The sequence below is a fragment of the Saccopteryx bilineata genome, chromosome 6, assembly GCF_036850765.1.
Source record: "Saccopteryx bilineata isolate mSacBil1 chromosome 6, mSacBil1_pri_phased_curated, whole genome shotgun sequence".
Classification (NCBI taxonomy): domain Eukaryota; kingdom Metazoa; phylum Chordata; class Mammalia; order Chiroptera; family Emballonuridae; genus Saccopteryx; species Saccopteryx bilineata.
Genome location: NC_089495.1, coordinates 170,306,988 through 170,331,913, shown reverse-complemented (window position 1 = coordinate 170,331,913; position 24,926 = coordinate 170,306,988). Strand labels below are relative to the sequence as shown.

Genomic DNA, 24,926 nt, shown 5'->3' with positions numbered 1-24,926 from the left:
GGCTCTGGCCCCCATCCCCTTCCTCCTTCCCCCCTACACTACTCTCCACACCAGCCTCTCTGCAATCCCCACTTTGCTGAACCTGCTGTTGCTGCTGCCATGTCTTTGCAGGGCTGGCTTCTCTTCTGTTCACCTGGGAGGCTCAATTCAAACGTCACCTTTTCAAGGAAGCCCTCTCTTCTCACCCTCAGAACACTGTCCTTCCTTCATGGTCATTCTCTGTCCCAGGGGTGTACAAACTTGAGCGTGCATGAGAACAAGGGCTAATGAAAAAGATGAGTGGGCCCACCTCAAAAGCCCTTAATTCAGTAGGTCTTGTTGGGCCTGGGAAACTGCATTTCTAATGAGCTCCCATGTGATCCTGATGCCACTGTCTGTGAGGTCCACATTTAGAGAACCATGGCTCTATCCCATTACCCAGTGTTATCTATTTCATGATATTTGTCTCAATTAAACATTTTTTATTATTTGCATACATATTTATTATCTGCCTACCCGAACCCCCAATAAAATGTAAGTTCCAAGAGTATTGCTTGTGCAACCCAGTGTTCCCAGCTCTGGAAAGTTCCTGGCACATGGTGCAAAGGCTGTGAAACACTGCCTTACAGTATTTCATGGGAAACATTAAAAAATAGTAGGCATTCAGTGCCCTAAAGATTTTCCTTAGCAGTTACCTGGGACCGGTGGGAGGCAGGCCTGGAGCCCGACTCTCCTTGGCGCCCCGGGCCTTCCAGGACACCGTATGAGAAGCGAAGGCTTTTCGGTGTCTCAGTTCTTTCATCTCCCTGGAGGTCTGCAATTACATCCAAAACATCGTTCTGTGAACATCTGTAATTATATAGGTAACCATGCAAACACATTTTTTTATCATATACTAAATTTAAAAATACAAATTTTGCCTGACCTGCGGTGGTGCAATGGATAAAGCGTCAACCTGGAATGCTGACGTTGCTGGTTCAAAACCCTGGACTTGCCTGGTCAAGGCACATAAGAAAGCAACTACTGTGAGCTGATGCTTCCTACTCCTCCCCCCTTTCCCCCCCCCCTCTTATCTAGATCAATAAACAAAATCTTAAGAAAAAAATATAAATCTTGCCCTTGCCAAGTGGCTTAGTAAATAGAGCATCATCCCAGTGAGCCAGGGTCACAAGTTCAATGCCCTGGTCAGGGCACATATGAGAAGCAACCAATGAATACACAGCTAAATGGAACAATCAGGTGGAATAACAAGCTGATGCTTCTCTCTCTCCTGTCCTCTCTCTCTCAGTCAATGGAAATTTTTTTTTTTGTATTTTTCTGAAGCTGGAAACGGGGAGAGACAGTCAGACTCCCGCATGCGCCCGACTGGGATCCACCCGGCACGTTCACCAGGGGGCGACGCTCTGCCCACCAGGGGGCGATGCTCTGCCCCTCTGGGGCGTCGCTCTGTCGCAACCAGAGCCACTCTAGTGCCTGGGGCAGAGGCCAAGGAGCGATCCCCAGCGACCAGGCCATCTTTGCTCCAATGGAGCCTCGGCTGCGGGAGGGGAAGAGAGAGACAGAGAGGAAGGAGAGGGTGAAGGGTGGAGAAGCAGATGGGCGCTTCTCCTGTGTGCCCTGGCCGGGAATCGAACCCAGGACCCCTGCACGCCAGGCCGATGCTCTACCACTGAGCCAACCGGCCAGGGCCGGAAAAAAATTTTTAAATACAAATTTTATTTGAAATGCTTATAAAACATTGTAGACATTTGTATTGTCAAATACTATCAGATTGTGACATTAGGTATATTTACAAAGGTTAACATAGTCAGAAACCTTTTAATAAGGGATCACTGTCATCACAGTAGCAAATATATAAGTAGCAAATATATAAAGATGCCCCCACTTAGGTGAATTAGCACTGAGAAAGAAAAAAATTAGCCCAGAGTGAGAAAATTAAAATCTGCCCTGCTACATTCTAAAACAGTTCACATCAGGCTTGGAAAATAGATAAATTCAACTGTAAGTTGCTGACCAGGCGGTGGCACAGTGGATAGAGCATCAGACTGGGACGCAGAGAAACCCGGGTTGAAAGCCCCAACATCGCAGGCTTGAGCGCGGGCTCACCAGCTTGAGCGCAGAGTCCCTGGCTTAAGCCCAAGATCGCTGGCTTGAACAAGGGGTCACTCGTTCTGCTGTAGCCCCCCCCCATCAAGGCACATATGAGAAAGCAATCAATGAACAATTAAGGAGTTGCAATGAAGAATTGATATTTTTCATCTCTCTCCATTCCTGCCTGTCTGTCCCTATCTGTCCCTCTCTCTGTCTCTGTCTCTTGCTAAAAAAAAAAAAAAAAAAAAAAAAAAAAGAAAGAAAAAAAATTCAACTGCAAGTTTACCAAGAAATATTTCTCCCCAGGACACAGTGCAGCAATAAAATGTTCTAACAGCACCCCACCTGCTTTGACTGACCATTGTTTCTTACCTGCCAAGATACCTTATTCTCTAAAAATCAGATTTTCAGAAACTCCTGTTTCAAATCTCATCAGTAAGAATGAAACATCTGGGCCCTGGCTGGTTGGCTCAGTGGTAGAGTGTTGGTCTGGCATGTGGAAGTCCCGGGTTCAATTCCCAGTCAGGGCACACAGGAGAAGTGCCCATGTGCTTCTCCACCCCTCCCCCTCTCCGTTCTCTCTGTCTCTCTCTTCCCCTCCCGCAGCCAAGGCTCCATTGGAGCAAAGTTGGCCTGGGTTCTGAGGATGGCTCCATGGCCTCTGTCTCAGGTGCTAGAATGGCTGCGGTTGCAATGGAGCACCACCCCCTGATGGACATGCCGGGTGGATCCCGGTCGGGTGCATGCAGGAGTCTGTCTGACTGCCTCCCCATTTCTAACTTTGGGGGGGGGATGAAACGTCTGACTCTTGCCTAAGTCATGCCAACATGGACAAACAGCCTTAATTTCCAGCTCCACTGCAGAGCTGCAGAGGGTTCTGAGCAATAGTCACATTTATCTTTGTTGTTTCCAAGGTAACAGAACGCTGCTTCCAAGGTAACAAAACGCTGCTTCTACACTGGATGGTGACCACTTGACACACAGCGCTGCTGTGCCCTGCACCTTTCAAACACTCTGCTTTCAATAACATTTAAGCCAAACTCCAGTGTTCCCCCAAAACCTCCACTCTTTCCCTTGTTTGTTGATATACGTCAGAGGTCCTCTGGTGTGTGGCCTCACTCCCTGCAATGAGTCAAATCCTGGCTTTGTGGATTGCTTGATTAGCTCTTGTAGAAAGCCATTGGCTAAGACAGCACTAAAACTCTAATTAGAGTTCGCTTTATATAGTTCAGTGTTTCTTATTCCAACCCTTGTACAGACAAAATACAATATGGACCTGTGTGGGGTTTAGAATACTAAATGTTATCTTCACTCTCTCATGTCATACCTAGAAACTTTCGAAGGTTAACATTCCAACCCAGTTTATTTTCAGCATTCTTAGACTTCTTCCTTAGTTGTGATCCAACAAATCCATTTTTCAGTTCCTAGGAATGAAAAGATTGCATGTCAGTCACTTAATTAGGCCCTCCTAGAATGTAAACATTAAAAGTTACACAGTAGAGGCAGTGTCATAGCGCGTACCTCTTGCTTGGAAGGATTGACAGAAGGTTTTACAAAGTGACCTCTGCCTCACCTTACTCTGGAAGCACACCGCTTTGTGCCTGGGCCATGTGGTTAGCAGTGTGTCTGGGTGGTAGGCCCCACCAGGTCAAGCGGCCAAGACAAAAGGCAGGTAGCAGCATACGCAGGCAGGATGTTGCCATCATGGGAGTCTCAGTAATAATGGAGGGACCACCAGATCCAGGGGGCAAAGATAGGGTGGGGTCAGACCAAGACAGGACTTATGTACACTACCTGCCCACACACAGTCCATAATGCTCCTCTCCGGGCTTTCTTCTTCATGGACTCAGTCTCTTATGCCTGACTAAGCCGAAGCACCTGCTGACACAGGTAGGCTCAGGCCCTGATGGCTGCCCCTGCCCAAGCGTAGATCCTTCCCCTGGTCATGCCGAAACCTCACACTCTGCCTGCAGCCACTGCTTTCATCTCACAGCCGCTTCTCTGGGCTCTGGCCCACTGGTGGGCTGAAAGGACTCCCCCCAAAACTTGATGTCACCCCAACAAGACCTCCATGACAGACTTTTGAGTTGGTTGCCTTACCATAAGTTGTCCCATCCTCTGGCCCTTGATCTATCTCACTGATGCCCACAACCAGGGACTGAAGTTTCAGACACCCTTTGTAGAAAGGTCTAAGTTCACTCTCCAAAGTGAGGCTTTGCAGCTATTTGAGAATGAAGATTTCAACATAACAGAATGCAGTGCCCACTGAGGGCTTCTCTACTAGCCCAGTGTATCTAACTACTCTGGTGCATCTATTCAACAAATATACACTCACTGCCTTCTCCTACCTGCCCCTGTGCAAGACATTGAGTGCAGCAAATATGCTCTCTGGCATCTTGGTGCTTACAGTAGTACAAGGGGATGAGAAACAAGGAGCAAAGTAATCACATATGGAAAGCAGTTTATAAAAGGAGATGGTCTGGGTGGGAGGTGGCAGTGACAGAACACAGAAAATCCAGTTCAGTTCAGCTGGAGTGGATACTGGGGAGTCACAAAGCAGGAAAGGGTGCCTGAGGACAGAACTGACCATGAGGGATGCCAGGCTGAAGGTTTCTGTTTCTTCAGTAGGTAAGGCGGAGCCTGACCAGTGGTGGTGCAGTGGATATAACGTCAACCAGGGACGCTGAGGTCCCTAGCTCTAACTCCAAGGTTGCTGGCTTCAGCACAGGCTCACCAGCTTGAGTGTGGGGTCACAGGCTTGGGCATGGGATCATCAACCTGATCCCGTGGTCACTGGCTTGAGCCCAAAGGTCACTGGCTTGAGCCTAAAGATCGCTGGCTTGAGCCCAAGGTTGCTGGCTTGAGCCTCCCCAGGCAAGGCACGTATGAGAATCAATCAATGAACAACTATAACGTGCCACAAGTATGACTTGATATGTCTCATCTCCCTTTCCTCTCTCTCTCTCTCTCTCTCTCTCTCTCTCTCTCTCTCACACACACACACACACACACACACACACACACACACAAAATAGGTAAAAGAGAGTCATTGCAGACACCACAGTGTGGGCAGTAACGATGGGTAGGAATTCTAATGTGCACTGTGGAAAAGAGACTGACTAAAGGGGGGAAATCAGCAAAGATACTTTGCAATGGTTGATAATGGTCCCAATGATAAAAACCTGACTGTGGGCAGAGTGACTGGGGTGATGAAATGAAAGGGAAGATGTGATCACTGAGAAAGAAGGAACAAAGGATGTGACTATTTGAATGTATTATAATTTCATTACTTGCCTGCTTTGAAGAATCTTCGAGAACATTTTCAACACTGTCTTCTGAAGAGATTGTATTTGGTGGTTCATATTCCACCTGAAACACCTTTGTTACAACACCACTCTGTCTGCAGTCTCTGCAAATTATTTTAAAAAGAAAATATCTGTGCATTACACAAAGATTCCAAAAAAAAGATGGCTAGAAATTAAGATCACATAAAGTCCCTTAGTCTAGCTACTGAATTTATTATATTTTAAATTGGACTGCCTGACCTGTGGTGGTGCAGTGGATAAAGCGTCAACCTGGAACACTGAGGTCGCCGGTTCAAAACCCTGGGCTTGCCTGGTCAAGGTACATATGGGAGTTGATGCTTCCTGCTCCTCCCCATTCTCTCTATCTCTTTCCTCTCTCTCTCTCTCTCTCTCTCTCTCTCTCTCTCTCTCTCTCCAATAAAAATGGATAAATAAAATCTTTTTAAAAAATTGAATAAATAGATATACAACTTCTATGGTCTTTCTTTACCTTATTTTCATTTAGATTATCTATTGCTTTGCAACAAACCACTCCAAAACATACTGTCTAAAACAAATCTGTGAGTTAACCAGGCTCAGCTGGGCAGCTGTTGTCTGCAATCTGTCATGTGGTTGCAGTCAGACATTGGCTGGGGCTGGAGTCAACTGAAACATCAGCTTGGCTGGATGTCCAAAATGGTTTCTTCCCTCATATTCACAGCCTAGGCTAGGATTTCCATTTCTCTCTATCTCTCACTCTGGTTGGTTAGCTTGGGCTTCCTCACAGTATGGAAATCTCAGGGAAGTCAGACTTTCTATCTGGTGGCTAGCTTCACCCAGTGTTTTGTTCCAAGAGAGCAGAACAGAATCTGCTACACTTTGTATGATCTCACCTTAGTATCATTTCTGAAGCATTCTATTGGTCAAAAGTAAGTCACAGGGCCAGCCCAGATTCAAGTGGAGGGGCTACACTGGGAGACATGGTTCATTTTTGGAGATTATCTACCACATTCATCATAAAGACTTAATACTTTAAGTCCCAAACTATTCTGAAATGAAGAATAAACCTGTATATCATTTCATGTGATTCAAGGGAATTTTCCTTACCCTAGCTGTAGGTAGCAAAATATATGCTGCTCTGGTAGAGTTTAACTGTTAATCCTCAAAAACCACCATGTTTTAAATTTATTCATAATATTTTACAAGGAACCTTGTTCCTGTCTGATGCAAAAGAAGTTCCATGAGAAACAACACAGAGGTGCCCATACAAAAACTGCTGGTGGTCTGTTTGGAGCACCAGCAGCTCACCTACACTTTTTACTTTTTTTAAAACAATTTTAAATATTGAGGTATAATTTACAGGCCATAAAACTCACCTATTTTAAGTACACAGCTTGACAATATTTAATAAACTTAAACAATTGTAAATTATTACCACAATCCAGTTTTAAAAAACTTCCATCACCCCTTCCCCCACTATCCCTAGATCCTTGTACACGTCCTCAGGATTCAACATAGCTGACCTCCACCTCTACATTCCAACCAGCAGGAGGCAGTACCCACACCTTCTCTTTAAGGGTATAATCCAGAGTCGCACACAGTGGCTCCATATACATCCCACTGGGGGTATGTTTCACTAGCTGCAAGGAAGACTGAGAATATTCTTCTTTTGGGCAACCGTGTGTCTCGCTAAAAATCATGGGCTCTAATATTATAAAAGAAGGAAGACACCAATAGTGGGGGACAACCAGCAGTCATCATTGCCACATCTTCATGGCTGCACTTGGTGTATTTATCTGATGTTTAATTCTCACACCCATTAATTTGTGTTGAAAGCTCCGAAATGGAACACAGGTGATTCTGTTTGATCTGTCAAGATACTTAATGCTTTTTTACACTTCCAGTTGCTTTGTTCTTATTAACTTTCACACTGGTCTTTAACATATGTTTCTGCTTCATTAGCATTTCTTTTGCAATTTCTTGTACTTCTTACATGCTATTCTTTACATTTCTTAAAATTTTTGAGCCCCTTGGCCCTGGCCGGTTGGCTCAGTGGTAGAGTGTCAGCCTGGCGTGCAGGAGTTCCGGGTTCGATTCCTGGCCAGGGCACACAGGAGAAGCGCCCATCTGCTTCTCCACCCCTCCCCCTCTCCTTCCTCTCTATCTCTCTCTTCCCCTACCGCAGCCAAGGCTCCACTGGAGCAAAGTTGGCCCGGGCGCTGAGGATGGCTCTGTGGCCTCTGCCTCAGGTACTAGAATGGCTCTGGTTGCAACAGAGCAACGCCCCAGATGGGTAGAGCATCGCCCCTTGGTGGGCGTGACTGCCTCCCATTTCCAACTTCAGAAAAATACAACAACAAAAAATTATTTTGTGTTGAGACTACAAAAACCTTAACGTTGTTTGACCTGTGGTGGTGCAGCAGATAAAGCATCAACCTGGAAACGCTGAGGTTGCCGGTTCAAAACCCTGGGCTTGCCTAGTCAAGGCACATATGGGAGTTGATGCTTCCTGCTCCTCTCCCCTTCTCTCGCTCTCTCTCTTTCCTCTCTATAATGAATAAATAAAACCTAAAAAAAAGGCACTTACTTAAAAAAAACAACAAACCTTAATGTCTATCCCTTTTCCCCCATCCCTCCCTGTAATAAAGTTGAGAAAACACGAAAAAAAAATTTTTTTTGAGCCTTTTAGTAAATGGTCCCCAACTTAAAATTCTCTATATAAATACTAATTCCAAAACAGTTTAGAAATGTTTAACATTATATAGTATCTAAATTTTAAGTCAAAGTTTTGGAAGAGGAAAAAAGTTTTTCAGAAATACACAATTTATATAAACAGCTACTACGTATCTGTGAGTGACAATACATTTAAGAAATAGCATGCTTGCTCTCTGTGATCAGTGAATATATGCATGTTCATTGGCTGGAGTGACTTATGTTATAGATGGCTAAACTTTGGAGAAACGTATGTTTTGCTTTGTTCTTAATAACAAAACCAGGTTTGCAGATACATAAATCTGGATGCAGAAAGAGATGAACTACTATTTACTTTAACTCATTAACCTTGACATCCTCTCATCTGAATGTACTTTGGTTCAAGGTCTGTCATCCAAGATACAGTCGTCTTTGTTAGCACACATCCTGTACATCACAAACACCTCCACCCAGGGATCAATCAATGCTGGGCAATTGTGGGGCTCCCTGATGGTGCACTCACAGCCCCACTGTCACAGTGACTAGAAGCCTGATTCGCATTCACTTGCTCTCTCTCAAGGTCCAAGTTGTGTCCCCACCACAGCTGCCCCCTTTCTTGGTAACTCAGCTAGGGCTTGTACCCACAAGTAATTTGTTCCCGACAAGTAGAGCCCCAAAACTAGCTTAAACAGCCTGCGAAGTAAAAGGACTTCGAGACTGTAATCCTTAAGAATGATCAGGTTTGGGGTTGGAGCTAGAAATCCTACTCAGAGCCCCATTTGAACACACATCAATTATTGCCAGGGTTGGAATCTTAGACCTTAAATACATATCTTTAGGAATACCAATATAATGTACACTCAGTATAAAAAAATTACATGTAGCTCTATTCCCACTAAGATTACTATCCCTTCAATAAATCACCAGAATTACTGTATATTAATGATTGCAAAGGAAGTATGAGGCTGGATCTGTAAGAATTCTGCAATTTGGTCTGGGTCAGGTTTTCTCAGCCTATTGTAAACTCCTGAGAGTTTCGGCGAGATGAGCCTTTGTTGTGGGGGCTGCCCTGTGCATTGTAAAGTGATTAGCAGCATCCCTAGCCTCCACCCACCAGATGCAACTAACACATTCCTACCTCTAGTTGTGGTTTCCACAAAAGTTTCCAGACCCTACTAAATGTCTCCATTAGGCCAAAATTATACCCAGTTGAGAACTGCTGGTATAGAAACACGAAGGGGTTGAGTGAAAACCCCTTATTCACTAGGCATACACTTTTCAAAGCACAGAACAGCAATCTTTTAGGGCTTTGTTAAAAATTTTAGTAATAACAGCCTGACTTGTGGTGGCGCAGTGGATAAAGCATTGACCTGAAATGCTGAGGTCATTGGTTCAAAACCCTGGGCTCGCTTGGTCAGGGTACATATGGGAAGTTGATACTTCCTGCTCCTCCCCCTTCTCTCTCTCCCTCTCTCTCTCTCTCTCTCTCTCTCTCTCTAAAAATGAATAAATAAAATCTAAAAAAAATTTATATTTTTAAAAATTTAGTAATAACAAACAATAACAGCTCCTACATATCCTACCTCTGATCTTCACAATGGCTGTCAAGTAAGTTCTACTAACCTCATTTAACAAAAGATGAAGCTGAGACTCAGAAGGCCACATAACTTAATCAATGTCATACAAATAGTTTCAGCTGGAACTGGGATTAAAACCCACATGTGAAGGTCAACAAACTCCATCCACTTTCCCACACCCCAAAATACCACTCTCAAAGCAGTTATCTTCTTGCCTTGGTCACTGCCTATGGAGATGAAATCTGGAGCTTTCCTCCACACAAATGCAGTATTTTAGGGCACATTATGTATTCCAAGGAGCTGCAGCTAGATGCCCTGGTAATCTGCCAATAAGTTAACTTTATTAACAATTGTTGCAAAACTGGGGAGTCCCTCATGGTTCTGCTAAAGAAAAGTAACTGTTCTCAGGGTACTCTGACTCCTTCCAATTACTTACTTTCAGTTCAAGGCATTTTTTACTGCATCCAATCGTGATTTACCTTGACCATGATATAAAAATCATTGACAAAAAAGGGAGAACCGCCCTGGCTGGTTGGCTCAGTGGTAGAGCGTCGGCCTGGCATGCAGAAGTCCCGGGTTTGATTCCCGGCCAGGGCACACAGGAGAAGCGCCCATCTGCTTCTCCACCCCTCCCCCTCTCCTTCCTCTCTGTCTCTCTCTTCCCCTCCTGCAGCGAGGCTCCATTGGAGCAAAGATGGCCCGGGCGCTGGGGATGGCTCCTTGGCCTCTGCCCCAAGCGCTAGAGTGGCTCTGGTCGCAACAGAGCAACGCCCCGGAGGGGCAGAGCATCACCCTCTGGTGGGCAGAGCGTCGCCCCCTGGTGGGCGTGCCGGGTGGATCCCGGTCGGGTGCATGTGGGAGTCTGTCTGACTGTCTCTCCCCATTTCCAGCTTCAGAAAAATACAAAAAAAAAAAAAAAAAAAAGGGAGAACCATGTAAGTTCATTGCAAAAACACCACAAAATGATGATATCAAAGTTAGTGAGCTCTTGACCATAAAAGTGGCTTTTAAAGAAGGAAGGAAGATAACAGAAATTTTACAGACCTTGAAGTAGACCATCAATATGGGCCATCAAGACCTGACCAGCCCCCTCCCCACTGAGATGTTCCTGAGTTCTTGGAACTATTTGTTTTTCACTGACTATTTTCCAATGTGAAATTCATGGATATAAACATGGGCACATGCTAACACAAATATGACAATGGTCACATTCTTTTTCTTTAATTCTAGAATATCACACTTAAATAAAAATATATTCCAAAATAGTGTGCTGGTCAAAGATACATCATAACTAAAATGACAAAGGTTAAAGACAAAGTGAAAGACAGTTCATTACCTATAAGGGAGCTCCTGTATGACTGTCAGCTGATTTTGCAACAGAAATATTTCAGGCCAGATGGGATAGGCATGAAATATTCAAGGTGATGACAAGCAAGGACCTACAACCAAGATTACTTTATCCAGCAAGGCTGTCATTTAAAATTGAAGGAGAAATAGAGCTTCCAGACAAGAAAAGGTAAAGGAGTTCATTACCATCAAATCAGTATTACAAAAAAATGTTAAAGGGTAAAGAAGAAAAGAAGAAAGAGGAGAAGGAGAAGAAGAAGGAAGAAAGGAGGAGGAGGATGAACAGGAAGAGAAGAAAGAGGAAGAGAAAAACAGAGAAACCTAGTCAAAAGAATAAAATGGCAATAACTATACCTATCAATATTCATATTAAATGTAAATGGCTTATATGTCCCAATAAAAAGACATAGGAAAGCTGAATGAATAAGAAAACATGACTCATATACTCTATAAGAGACCCATCTCAGAATGAAAGATACACACAGACTAAAAGTAAAGGAATAAAAAAAATATTTGAGGCTAATAGAAATAAGAAAAAACCCAGCTGGGGAAGCAATAATTATATCTGCTAAAATAAACTTTAAAACAAAGGCTACAGTAAGAGACAAAGAAGGACACTACATAATGATAAAAGGAGCAATCTCACAAGAGGACATAACGCTTGTGAACATTTAAGCATCCAATGTAGAAGCACCTAAATATGTAAAGCAATTCTTGATGGACATATTGGGAGAGATGGACAGTAATACAGTAATAGTAGGGCATTTTAATATCCCACTGACATCAATGGATAAATCTTCCAGGCAGAAAATCAACATGGAAATGGCGGCCTAAAATGATACACTACATCAGATGGATTTAATTGAAATCTTTAGAGCATTTCACCCCAAAGCAGCAGAATATAGATTATTTTCAAGTACACATGGAACAGTTTTATAAGATAGACCACATATAAGGACACAAAACAAGTCACAATAAATTTAAGAAAACTGAAAACATACCGAGCATCTTCTCTGAACATAATGGTATGAAACTACAAATCATTCACAAGAAAAAAACTGAAATACACACAATACCTGGAAGCTAAATAACATGTTATTAAATAATAAATGGGTTAACAGGAAGAAATAAATAAATGCTTTAAAAATGAAAATAAGGATACAATAACACAAAATGTATGGGACACAGCAAAACTAGTTCTAAGAAGAAAATTCATAGTATTACAGGCTCGTCTCAAGAAACAAACAAACAAAAAATCAAATCAACAATATAACTTTACCCTGAAAGGAACTAAAAGGAAGTAAAGAAAAGAATAACAAACAAAGCCCAAAGTGAGTAGAAGAAAGGAAATCATAAAGATCAGGGCAGAAATAAATAAAATAGAGTCTGAAAAACAATACAAACAAAACAGAAGAAGACCAATGAAACCAAGAGCTGGTTCTATAAAAAGATAAACAAGATTGATAAACCTTAACTAGACTCTTCAATAAAAAAAGAAAGAGGACCCAAATAAACAAAATTAGAAATAAAAGAGAAGTAACAACTGACACCAAAGAAATACAAAAAGCATTGTAAGAAAATATTATGAACAACTACATGCCAACAAATTGGACAGTCTGAAAGAAATGGATGAATTTCAAGAAATATACAATCTTCCAAAACTGAATCAGAAAGAATCAGAGAATCAGGATAGATTATGGCCAGTGAAACTGAAGCAGTAATCAAAAAAATCCCATCAAACAAAACTTCGTGACCATATGGTATCATGGGCGAATTTTACTGAACATTCAAAGAAAAACTAACACCTATTCTTCTCAAACTATTCCAAAAACTTCAAGAGAAGGGAAGACTCTCAAGTTCATTTTACAAGGCCAGCATTATCTTATTTTCAAAACCAGTCAATAATACTACAAAGGAAGAAAATTATAGGTCAATAGCCCTGATGAATGTAGATGCTAAAATCCTCAACAAAATATTAGCAAAACAAATCTAGCATTATTTTAAAAAGATTACACATCATAATCAAGTATGATTTATTCTGAAGATGCAAGGTTGGCACAATCAATAAACGTGATACACCATATAAACAAAATGAAGGATAAAAATCATATGATAACATCAATAGATGCAGAAAAAACATTTGATAAAATCCAGCACCCATTATTGATAAAATCCCTAAGCAAAGTGGGAATAGAGGGAACATAATTCAATGTAACAAAGGCCACATATGACAGGACTACAATCAATATCATCCTCAATGGGCAAAACCTACAAGCATTTCCCTTCAGATCAGGAAAAAGACAAGAATGTCTGCTATCACCACTCTTATTCAATATAGTACTGGCACTACTAGCCACGGCAATCGGACAAGAAGAAATACAAGGCATCCAAACTGGAAAGGAGAAAGTAAAATTGTCATTATTTGCAGATGATATAATAGTAGAGAACCCTAAAGATTCCACCAAAAAAACCTACTAGAACTGATAAATAAATTCAGTAAAGCAGCAGAATACAAAATAAATAACCAGAAATCAGTTGCATTTTTATACACCAATAATGAACTATCAAAAAGAGAAACTTGATTTATTGATGTCACCCCATTAACATTAATAGAAATTTATTTATAAAAAAAAGGGAAACTAAAAATAATAATAATACCATTCACAATTGTTTCAAAAAGAATAAATATTAACCAAGGAACAAATTTAACCAAGGATGTAAAAGACTTGTACTCAGAAAATTATAAGACACTAAAAAAAAATTGAAGAAGGCACAAATATGTGGAAGTATATGCCATCTTCATTGACAGGAAGAAGTAACATCGTTAAAATGTCCATACTACCCAAAGCAATCTATAGATTCAACACAATTCCTTCAAGATACTAACAGCATATTTCACAGAACTACAACAAATATTCCAAAAATTTATATGGAACCACAAAAGATCCTGAATAGCCACAGCAACCTTGAGAAAGAACATAGTTGGAAGAATCATGCTATCCGATATTAAAGTAAACTGTAAGACTACAATAACCAAAACAGCATGGTACTGCCATAAAAATAGACATGGAGCAATGGAACATAATAAAGATCCAGAAGTAGACCCATGACTTTATGGCCAACTATTTTTAACAAAGGATTGCAAGAACATACAATGGAGTAAAGACAGTCTCTTCAATAAATAGTGTTGGGAAAACTGGACAGATACATGTAAAAACATGAAATTAGACTACGTTCTTACACCATACACAAGAATAAACTCAAAGTGGACTAAACACATAAATGTAAGACTCAAATTCATAAAAATCCTAGGGGAAAACATAGGCAGCAAAATCTTGAACATTTCTTGTAGCAATATTTTTTCTGATAGGTCTCCTTAGGCAAAGGAAACAGAAGAAAAAGTAAACAAATGGGACTACACCAAACTAAAAAGTTTTGTACAGCAAAGTAAATCATCAACAAAATAAAAAGATAACACACTGAATAGGAGAACATATTCACAGATTACATACTTGATAAAGGGTTAATATCTAAAATGTTTAAGAGCCGGACCAGGCGGTGGCGCAGTGGATAGAGCATCAGACTGGAATGCGGAAGACCCAGGTTCAAGACCCCGAGGTCGCCAGCTTGAGCACGAGCTCATCTGGGTTGAGCAAAAAAAGCTCACCAGCATGGACCTAAGGTCGCTGAGCAAGGAGTCACTCAGTCTGCTGAAGGCCAACGGTCAAGGCACATATGAGAAAGCAATCAATAAACAACTAAGGTGTCTCAACGAAAAACTGATGATTGATGCTTCTCATCTCTCTCTGTTCCTGTCTGTCCCTATCTATCCTTCTCTCTGACTCTCTCTTTGTCCCTGTAAAAAATAAATAAATAAAATGTATAAGAACTCATAAAATTCAACACCAAAAAAAAACAAACTACCTGATTAAAAAATGAGCAAAGGATCTAAATAGACACTTCTCTGAAGAGGACATACAATAGACATATGAAAAGATGCTCAATGTCACTAATCATCAGACAAATGCAAATTTAAACCACAATGAGCTATCACCTCATATCTGTCAGAATAGCTATCATCAATAAATCAGTATACAACAAGTGTTGGTGATGATGTGGAGAAAAGGGAACTCTCGTGCACTGCTGGTGGGAATACAGACTGGTGCAGCCACTGTAGAACACAGTATGGAGTTACCTCAAAAAATTAAAAACAGAACTGTCTTATGAACCAGTAATTCCTCTCCTGGGAATTTATCCAAAGAAACCAGGAACACTAATTTGAAAGAATACATGCACCTCTATATTAATTGCAGCATTATTTATAATATCCAAGATTTGGAAGCAGCCCAAGTGCCCATCAGTAGATGAGTGGATAAAAAAGCTCTGGTACATTTAGACAATGACATGTACACAATAGAATATCACTCAGCTGTAAAAAAAAAAAAAAAAAAGAAAAAGAAAATTTTACCTTTTGCAACAGCATGGATGGCCCTGGAAGTCATTATAAGTAACATAAGCCAGTCAGAGAAACACCAGTACCATATGATTTCACTCATGTGTGGAATCCAAAGAACAAAGTAAATAATCAAGCAAAATAGAGACAGGCTCATAGATAGAAAGCTGTCAGGGCCGGGGTGGGGGCTAGGTCAGGGGTGGTGGAGGAATTGAGCAAAAGGTAAAAAAAGAGAAAAAACGGACAAGTGTAGTGATTGCTGCGGGAGAGAGGATGGAGGCAGATGGCAGAGGGTATAAGGGGACTGAATGATGATGAATGGAGTCCTGACTTGGGGTAGAAAACACACAATATCATGTACAGTGCAAAATTGGATACCTGAAACCCTACAATTTTGTTAACTAGTGTCACCTTCAATAAATTCAACAAAAAGAAAATAACAGTGTTAATATACATAGCACTTCATTGAGCTGCACTCTTATGATTTCTTCACTTTACAGTATACTTCAATAGAAGAAAAAAACAAGTTACAGGTACATGCTGAAATTAAATAATTTTTTCTTTAGTAGCCTTCTAATCCAGCACAGATTCTCACAGAAAGAAGGAAAGAAAATTAAAGTATCATTATATTATAAATTATAATCACCAGGCTCTTAACTTACTTAGAGACTGCAATAGCTTTAACTTGTATTTTTCCATCAGGCAGAGTAATAGGCTTTGTATACTTCAATGTATTATTTTCACCATAACCAATTCTCTTTAGAAATTCAGGTTTGCTGCCATCCAGGGTATAATATATGCTGACATCTGGGGTATCTGAAAAACCCAAAACAGGATAATGGGATTAACACTAAAGTAACAAGTCTCTGAATAATGCCAATGGGCAGTTATTTAATAAGGTTTTTTAAACATATTGTTGAAAACATGTTATTGTAGAACAATAACAATCATTGAGTTCTTTCTCTACACCAGGCACTGTGCCTTAGATAAATAAGCGCATTTTATCTGTGCAACCCGATTAGATAAGTCCTATTTTATACCTACTTTATAGATGAGGGCACAGAGTCCCGAAGAAGTTATGAAGTTGAATCGATAGCCCATGCCCCTGAACCACTATGCAATTCTGCATCTCCAACAGGGCATTGATACAAGTAGAGCAGGGGTCTATTTTAAGACTAGAAAACCCATTAAAAAGCAGAACCTAATTTTTCATTGTTTTGAGTATTGTTTAAGAAATGCTTTTATATTTATTTGGACTTGGTAAATAATTCATTCCTACACTTCTTAGAAAATTTGTAAAGATAATAAATTCATATTTATCAAGATCCAAAATATCAAAAAATGATATATAATTAAAGCTCTCCATCCAACTCCCAACATCAGCTGCCCAAAAGCAATCAATGGTATCATGAATATTCTTTCTTTTCTTTCTTTCTTTTTTAAGGGAGAGGAAGGGAGATAGAGAGACAGTCTCCTGCATATACCCCAATCAGAATCCACCTGGCAACCCCCATCTGGGGCCAATGCTCAAGTCAACCGAGCTATGCTCAGTGCCTAAGGCCAATGCTTCGACCAACTGAGCCACTGTCTGCGAGAGAGGAAGAGAGAAAGAAGGGGAAGGGGGACAAGAAGAGAAGTAGATGGTCGCTTCTCATGTGTGCCTTGACTGGGGAATCGAACCTGGCACGCCTACATGTTGGGCCAATGCTCTATCCACTGAGCAAACTGGCCAGGGCCTGAATATTCTTTCAAAAATATTTTATATTCACACAAGCATGTATATACATATTCTTATTTTCCTCACTCTTTTTATACAAAGATGGTGTATCATACTCTGTTCCATTCATTTCTTTTTTAATTTAACAATAAGTCTTGGATATTGTTCTATATTGGTATATAAAGAGAGTCCCCATTCTTTGTGCTATGGTTCCTTCATAGTCTCTCTTTCTATAGATGAACCACAATTTAACCAACCCCCTACAGAGGGACATCTAAATCTTCTGGGGGGTTTTGTTTTTGTTTTTTTGCCATTACAAGCATTGTAATAAATAACCTTGAAACAGCTTCTTTCTATAATTATATTTGTAAAATATGTAGAACCAGTATTGTTGAGTCAAAAGATATGTGCATTTGTAATTTTGGTTAATATTGCCAAACTCCCCTCATGGACACTGAAACAATTTGCACTGTCCCCAGTAACTCATGAATATGCTTTTTTACCCACAACCTTACCCATATAATATGCTATCAATTTTTCTTTTACTTTTGCCAATCCCTTAGGTAAGAAAAAAAATTATCTTGTTAGTTTTAATTCACATTTCTTACATCTTGAGTAAGAATCATTCATTCTTTCAACAAATAGTTACCAAGTACCTATTATGTGCCAGACACTGTTCTAGGCACAGGGGATAACCAATGACCAAAGTCCCCGCTCTTATAAGCTTCCATTCTAGGAAAGACACACAGACAGTAAACAAACAAAAAATATACAATCTGTTGAACGGTGATTAAATGCAATGGAGTAAACAAAGCAGGGGATAAGGTCTACTCAGCAAGCAGGTAGGTAGAAGCATATTCTCATGTTTAAAAGACATTTATATTTCCTTTCCTATAAAATGTCCTTTCAAATCATTTGTCCATTTTTTAATTAGGTTATTATTCTTTTTGTTTTTGAATTGTAGAACCATTTATTTATTAGACATTTTAAATATCAGAGAATTTAAATACTCTGTTATTCATACCATCATTTGTCAACAACCATCTGGCCTGACCTGTGGTGGTGCAGTGGATAAAGTGTCGACCTGGAAATGCTGAGGTCGCCGGTTTGAAACCCTGGGCTTGCCTGGTCAAGGCATGTATGGGAGTTGATGCTTCCGGCTCCTCCCCCTTCTCTCTCTCTCTCTCTCCCTCTCTGTCTCTCTCTCCTCTTTAAAAATGAATAAATAAAATAAAAAATTTAAAAAAATACTTTAAAAAAACAACAACAACCATTTAACTTTTTAAAAATTTTTTATTGATTTTAATTTATTGTGCTTACATAGATTCAAGTGTCTCACTGAATATATCTCCCTCATCCCCACCCACGTATTCCCTTTGATACCCCCTTTGACCCCTCCCCCAAACACCCTCCCTGTTTCCCTTCAGGATTTGCTGTCCTGCTCTCTATAACCCTGTGCTATGAATATATAATTTCACTAATCTCTTTCCCTTCTCTGATCCAATTCTCTCCTCCCCTTTCCCTCTGACCACTTTCCCTCTGGTTCCTTTGATCCCGCTTCGGCCTCTATTCCATTCCTCAGTTCACACTGTTCATTAAATTCCTCAAATGAGTGAGGTCATATAATATTTTTTTTTCTCTGCCTGGCTTATTTCACTTAGCATAATAGTCTCCAGGTCCATCCATGTTGTCACAAAAGGTAAGATTTCCTTCTTTTTCACAGACACGTAGTATTCCATTGTATATATGTACCACCGCTTTTTAATCCACTCATCCGCTGACAGACACTTGGGCTGTTTCCAGAACTTGACTATTGTGAACAATGCTGCCATAAATATGGGGGTGCATTTCTTCTTTTGAATCAGTGATTTGGTATTTTTAGGATATATTCCTAAAAGTGGGATAGCTAGGTTAAAAGGCAGTTCCATTTTTAATATTTTGAGGAATCTCCATACTGTTTTTCACAGTGGCTGCACCAGTCTGCATTCCCACCAGCAGTGCAGGAGAGTTCCCTTTTCTCCACACCCTCGCCAGCACTTGTAATGTGTTGATTTGTTAATGAGCGCCATTTTGACAGGTGTGAGGTGGTATCTCATTGCAATTTTAATTTGCATTTCTCTAATGATAGTAATGTTGGCATTTTTTCATATACCTATTGTATGTCCTCTTTGGAAAAGTGTCTATTCATTTCTTTTGCCCTTTTTTTTTTTTTTTTTTTGCATTTTTCTGAAGCTGGAAACAGGGAGAGACAGTCAGACAGACTCCCGCATGCGCCCGACCGGGATCCACCCGGCACGCCCACCATGGGGCGATGCTCTGCCCACCAGGGGGCGATGCTCTGCCCATCCTGGGTGTCGCCATGTTGCGACCAGAGCCACTCTAGCACCTGGGGCAGAGGCCAAGGAGCCATCCCCAGCGCCCGGGCCATCTTTGCTCCAGTGGAGCCTTGGCTGCGGGAGGGGAAGAGAGAGATAGAGAGGAAGGCGCGGTGGAGGGGTGGAGAAGCAAATAGACGCTTCACCTATGTGCCCTGGCCGGGAATCGAACCCGGGTCCTCCGCACGCTAGGCCGACGCTCTACCGCTGAGCCAACTGGCCAGGGCTCTTTTGCCCATTTTTTGATTGGATTGTTTACCTTCCTGGTGTTGAGTTTTACAATTCTTTATAAATTTTGGTTATTAACCCCTTATCAGACGTATTGTCGAATATGTTCTCCCAATGTGTGGATTCTCTTTTTATTTTCTTCATGTTGTCTTTAGCTGTGCAAAAGCTTTTTAGCTTCATATAGTCCCATTTGTTCATCCTGTCCTTTATTTCCCTTGCCCATGGAGATAAATCAGCAAATGTATTGCTGCGAGAGATGTCAGAGAATTTACTGCCTATGTTTTCTTCCAAGATGATTATGGTTTCACGATTTACATTTCAATCTTTTATCCATTATGAGTTTATTTTTGTGAATGGTGTAGGTTGGTGATCCAGTTTCATTTTTTTGCAAGACCCTGTCCAATTTTCCCAACACCATTTGTTAAAGAGGCTGTCTTTACTCCATTGTATGCTTTTGCCTCCTTTGTCAAATATCAGTTGTCCATAGAGCTGTGGGTTTATTTCTGAGTACTCTGTTCTGTTCCATTGATCTGTATGCCTGTTCTTATGCCAGTACCAGCCTGTTTTGAGTGCAACGGCCTTGTAGTATAACTTCATATCAGGAAGTGTGATACCTCCCACTCTATTCTTCCTTTTCAAGATTGCTGAGGCTATTCATGTTCTTTTTTGGTTCCATATAAATTTTTGGAATATTTGTTCTATATCTTTGAAGTAGGCCATTAGTATTTTAATAGGAATTGCATTGAATTTGTAAATTCCTTTGGGTAATATAGACATTTTAATGATGTTTATTCTTCCTATCCATGAACCACTTGTTTGAATCTTCCTTGATTTCTTTTATCAATGTTTTATAATTTTCTGAGTACAAGTCTTTAACCTCCTTGGTTAAATTTACTCCTAGGTACTTTATTATTTTGGTTGCAAAAGTGAAGGGGATTTTTTTTCTTAGTTTCTCTTTCAAACAGTTCATTATTGGTGTATAAAAATGCCTCTGATTTCTGAATATTAATTTCATATCCTGCCATCTTGCTGAATTCATTTATCAGGTACAGTAGCTTTTTGACTGAGACTTTAGGGTTTTCTATGTACAGTATCATATCATCAGCAAATAATGATAGTTTTACTTCTTTTCCAATTTGGATGCCTTTTATTTCTTCTTCTTGTCTGACTGCTGTGGCTTAAACTTCCAGAATATGTTGAGTAAGAGTGGTGAAAGGGGGTACCCCTGCTTTGATCCTGATCTTAAGGGGATTGCTTTAAATTTTTGCCTATTGAGTATGATGTTGGCCATGGGTTTGTAATAGATGCCTTTATCATGTTGAGGTATGTTCCCTGTAGTCCCACTTTGCTGAGAGTTTTGATCATAAATGGGTGCTGGATTTTATCAAATGCTTTTTCTGCATCTATTGATATTATCATGTGATTTTTCTCCTTCCTTTTGTTTATGTGATGAATCACATTGATTGATTTGTGAATATTGTACCAGCCTTGCCTCCCCAGAATAAATTCCACTTGATCATGATGTATGACTTTTTAATGTATTGTTGGATCTAGTTTACTAATATTTTGTTGAGAATTTTAGCATCTAAGTTCATCAGGGATATTGGTCTATAGTTTTCTTTCTTTGTAGTGTCTTTACCTGGTTTTGGAATGAGGATTATGTTCACCTCATAAAAGGAGCTTGGAAGTCTTCCCTCCTCTTAAATTTTTTGAAATAGCTTGAGAAGGATAGGAATTAGTTCTTCTTTGAATATTTGGTAAAATTCACCCATGAAGCCATCTGGCCCAGGACTTTTGTTTGCTGGGAGTTTTTTGGTAACTGTTTCAATCTCATTTGATGTAATCAGTCTATTTAGGTTTTCTGATTCTTTCAGATTGATTTTTAAAAGATTATATGTTTCAAGCAATTTGTCCATATCACCTAGGTCACCTAATATTTTGGCATACAGTTCTTCATAGAATTTTCTTACAATCCTTTGTATTTCTGTTGTGTCAGTTGTTACTTCTGCATTTTCATTTCTAATTTTATCTATTTGAGTCCTCTCTTTTTTTCTTGGTGAGTCTGGTTAAAGGTTCATCAATCTTGTTTACCTTTTCAAATAAACAACTCTTGGTTTCGTTGATCTTCTGTACTGTTTTCTTGCCATTCCCTTCTAACAACCATTTAACTTCTAAGTGTCATGGGCACATATATTAAAATTTGTATTTTGCTTTGAGAATTTTAAAAATAGTATTAGCTTTTATGATAAAAGGTGACATAGTATAATATATTGTATTTTTAGTTGGAATTCTGTCTCAGAAGCACAGGGTCATTAGAAAGACAGATAATTTATATATATATATATATATCAGTTATTAAAGTATATTTGAATCTCAAAGTCTGTTTTAAATAAGTATTTGTTCATATATTTTATCTATAAAACTTTTCCTCCTCTATTTATTACACATATGTATGTGTATATGTGTGTGTGTGTATTTATATATACACACTTCTGGCATTAGTAAGAAATATATTCATTGTTTTATTTTTGTAATACTAGCTAAGATTTATTTTGGCAATACTACATGCTAGACCCTGTGTAACTCTCATCAACTCATTTAATCCTCACAATGGCTCTAAATGGTAGATATTATCACTATTTTATAATGAGGAAACTGACAGTAAGTAATGTACCAAAAATCAGCAGAAGTTGTCAAAGCCAGGATTCAATATGCAGCCTGAGTGGAGAGCCTGTATTAGTAGGTCAAATTCATTATTCCAGCAAAATAATGAGCATCCTGGGAATGTTTCGGGAAGCACCTGACATCTTACCTTGGCTAAGGTGAGTCAAGGCACTGTTGCAATAATGTACCTAACACAAATGAAAGGGTGATCAAAGCTAACCGTTTCAATCTAAACATACACCACTCTATAAACCACCAAGTATAACACTGTTGCAAATTTTGAAAGTTTTATAAACTTCCCAACATTCTAATTATAGAAAACATGCAAAGAAGAAAATTAACAACCTGATGAACATATAGAGTATGGCCATGTTATTTTAAACCATTTCAAGTATGTTTGATTCTTACCTGATTTCATTTCCAAAAGTGTATTGTTATCAATTTCATGGTTGGCTTTTCCAAGCTGAGGAACTCGCAGTGGTATGATCTGAGGGACACACACTGAACCAGCAGTCATTTTCTCTGCTTACTTAAAAAAAAAAAAAAAAAAGCAGATGAAAATAAATTCCAATGGCCACCTATATTTGAACACAAAAGCCAAAGAGAAGCACCTCACTTAAACACAGTAAAACTAGTAAAAAACTAAAGAGGATGATGTTAATATATCACCTAAAAATATTATTTAATATTTAATTGAAATAATTATTGCTTTCAGCTGTATTTTTACTGCTGAAGGCTTGTATGGGGTTTTGATGATCTAAGTACTTACTTTACTTCTGGGAAAGGAGCATGAATGAATGGGATGGGGGAATAAAATTATTTCAATGGGCAAATTAAATGAATGCATCAGAACAGAGACCATCACTAATGATCGGGTCCAAACTCCCTCTGGATTATTATCAGCCTTTACTGCCTTTTATCCATGTGCCGCCTTGTTGGCTTCAGGGCAAGTCATTGCACAAGAGAAACAGAAGTAACTCTGTATGCAGCATGAAATGTGAATTTAGAGCCAGCTCCTTTGGGAAAGCTCAAGTTCAAGGCCCTGCAGTCGTTACCAAGTAGTTTTTGCATTTAAAAGCTGCACAGAAACTCTAGAAGGATGGCAGAGTATCACACTTCAGCCAGTAGAAAGTTGGCACCAAGATAAACTATGAGCAACAAACACAAATGTCTCCCACTCTATTTACTTTATTTATAAATAATTAAGTATAAGTATGGAGGTTTTACTGATCTTTTTGCTGGGCAGTGTCATAATTTTTAATATGCAAAGGACTCAGGAGTAAAAAATAACCCTTGCCTTAATACAACAACTGTTCAGATCACTGTGTAGCCTATATAAATTCCAATGTGTATGATACATAAGTTTTACTCAATTATAATCTATATATTAATTCAATTTTTATAGTCTAGTTATTGCACCCTCACTCTATTATCTACAATTTCCCACATAGTTATATAACCTTTTTTTAAAAATCAATTTGTAGTTGAGTATTAAGAATATTACTAATTTCTTTTCGTTTTGGTTGTTGCAATTCTAAATAATGCTCCTCAGAACATCTTGCCGTTTGAGTTTTGTCACAGACTGTATCCATAAAAGCGAGATAAATAAAGGTAGGAGTGAACTAAATGCCTGGTTAGTTTCAGGGGTTGGAGGTCAAGAATTTGAACTGCAAATACTGATAGATCACTAGCCCCTACAAAAGGATGGCTAGACCTGGGGGACTTACCAATCTATCCTCACATTTCCATTTATGTGAGAGGTCGTTAAAATAAAAAATAGTTGAAATTTTAATTCAAAATGAAATTAGTTGGGGGAGGGTAATTCACATGCGGTAACTAGGAGCTGCCTTTGGGAGGCAGGGACGGCGGGATCGAGCAAAGTGGATCATGCAGGAGAGCAATCCAGCCCCTGGCTAGGTTGTTCAGTGGGTAGAGCGCCGTCCTGGCGCGCGCGCGCACACACACACACAATGACCCTTCGCTACCTCGGTTCTGAACCCCATTTGGTCCCGGCCCCTACTCAGGGGCAGTCAGAGACTCTCTTCCTTTGGGGAGGAATGACCGAGGTCCTCCTCCTCCACCTGCGACCACTGGGAACGGACTGAGACCCCCGAGTACCACCGCTGTCCCTAGCCAGGTAACCCACCTCTCACCACCTCCGGCCTTGTCCTTCGCCAAGGTCTCGGTTACCACAGACGCTGCGAGCCGCGCCCCGCCTACTGAGAGCCGGGTAGGTAATTGGCCGAACCCGGCTTCCTAGCAACCAGCTCCGCCCCTGACACTTGACTGGGAGAGTGGTACCCTCCTGATGTTCCTTTCCTAAGGCTTCGCCGTAGGCATCCGAGAATAAGCCTTCACCGTGGTTGGAAAGTGATAAAAAACAAGTGGCATGTCAACGCAAAATGAGGGAACCAGACCCATTCATCCGACAGGCACTAACATTCTGGAAGACAAAAATAAGAGAATATAGCGGCGCCGGGGAGTGAGGCAGAGCAGGCGTGACTTGGCCACCTCACTCCG

General features: G+C 40.1%; 1 protein-coding gene across 2 annotated transcripts in view; it reads right to left on the bottom strand.

Annotated features, from left to right (window-relative positions):
• The window catches only part of DZANK1 (double zinc ribbon and ankyrin repeat domains 1), a 79,646-nt gene extending 54,949 nt beyond the window's left edge, over positions 1–24,697 (bottom strand). For both annotated transcript variants that reach the window (XM_066236088.1, XM_066236089.1), the window contains exons 1-6: positions 24,553–24,697; positions 22,815–22,935; positions 16,085–16,238; positions 5,365–5,479; positions 3,398–3,494; positions 675–793 (exon numbers count right to left, since the gene is read on the bottom strand). In XM_066236088.1, the coding sequence (XP_066092185.1) occupies positions 675–793; positions 3,398–3,494; positions 5,365–5,479; positions 16,085–16,238; positions 22,815–22,923 (594 nt within the window). In that variant the 5' untranslated portion in view covers positions 22,924–22,935; positions 24,553–24,697. The remainder of the gene's footprint in view (positions 1–674; positions 794–3,397; positions 3,495–5,364; positions 5,480–16,084; positions 16,239–22,814; positions 22,936–24,552) is intronic.
• Between the last annotated feature and the right edge of the window lie 229 nt (positions 24,698–24,926).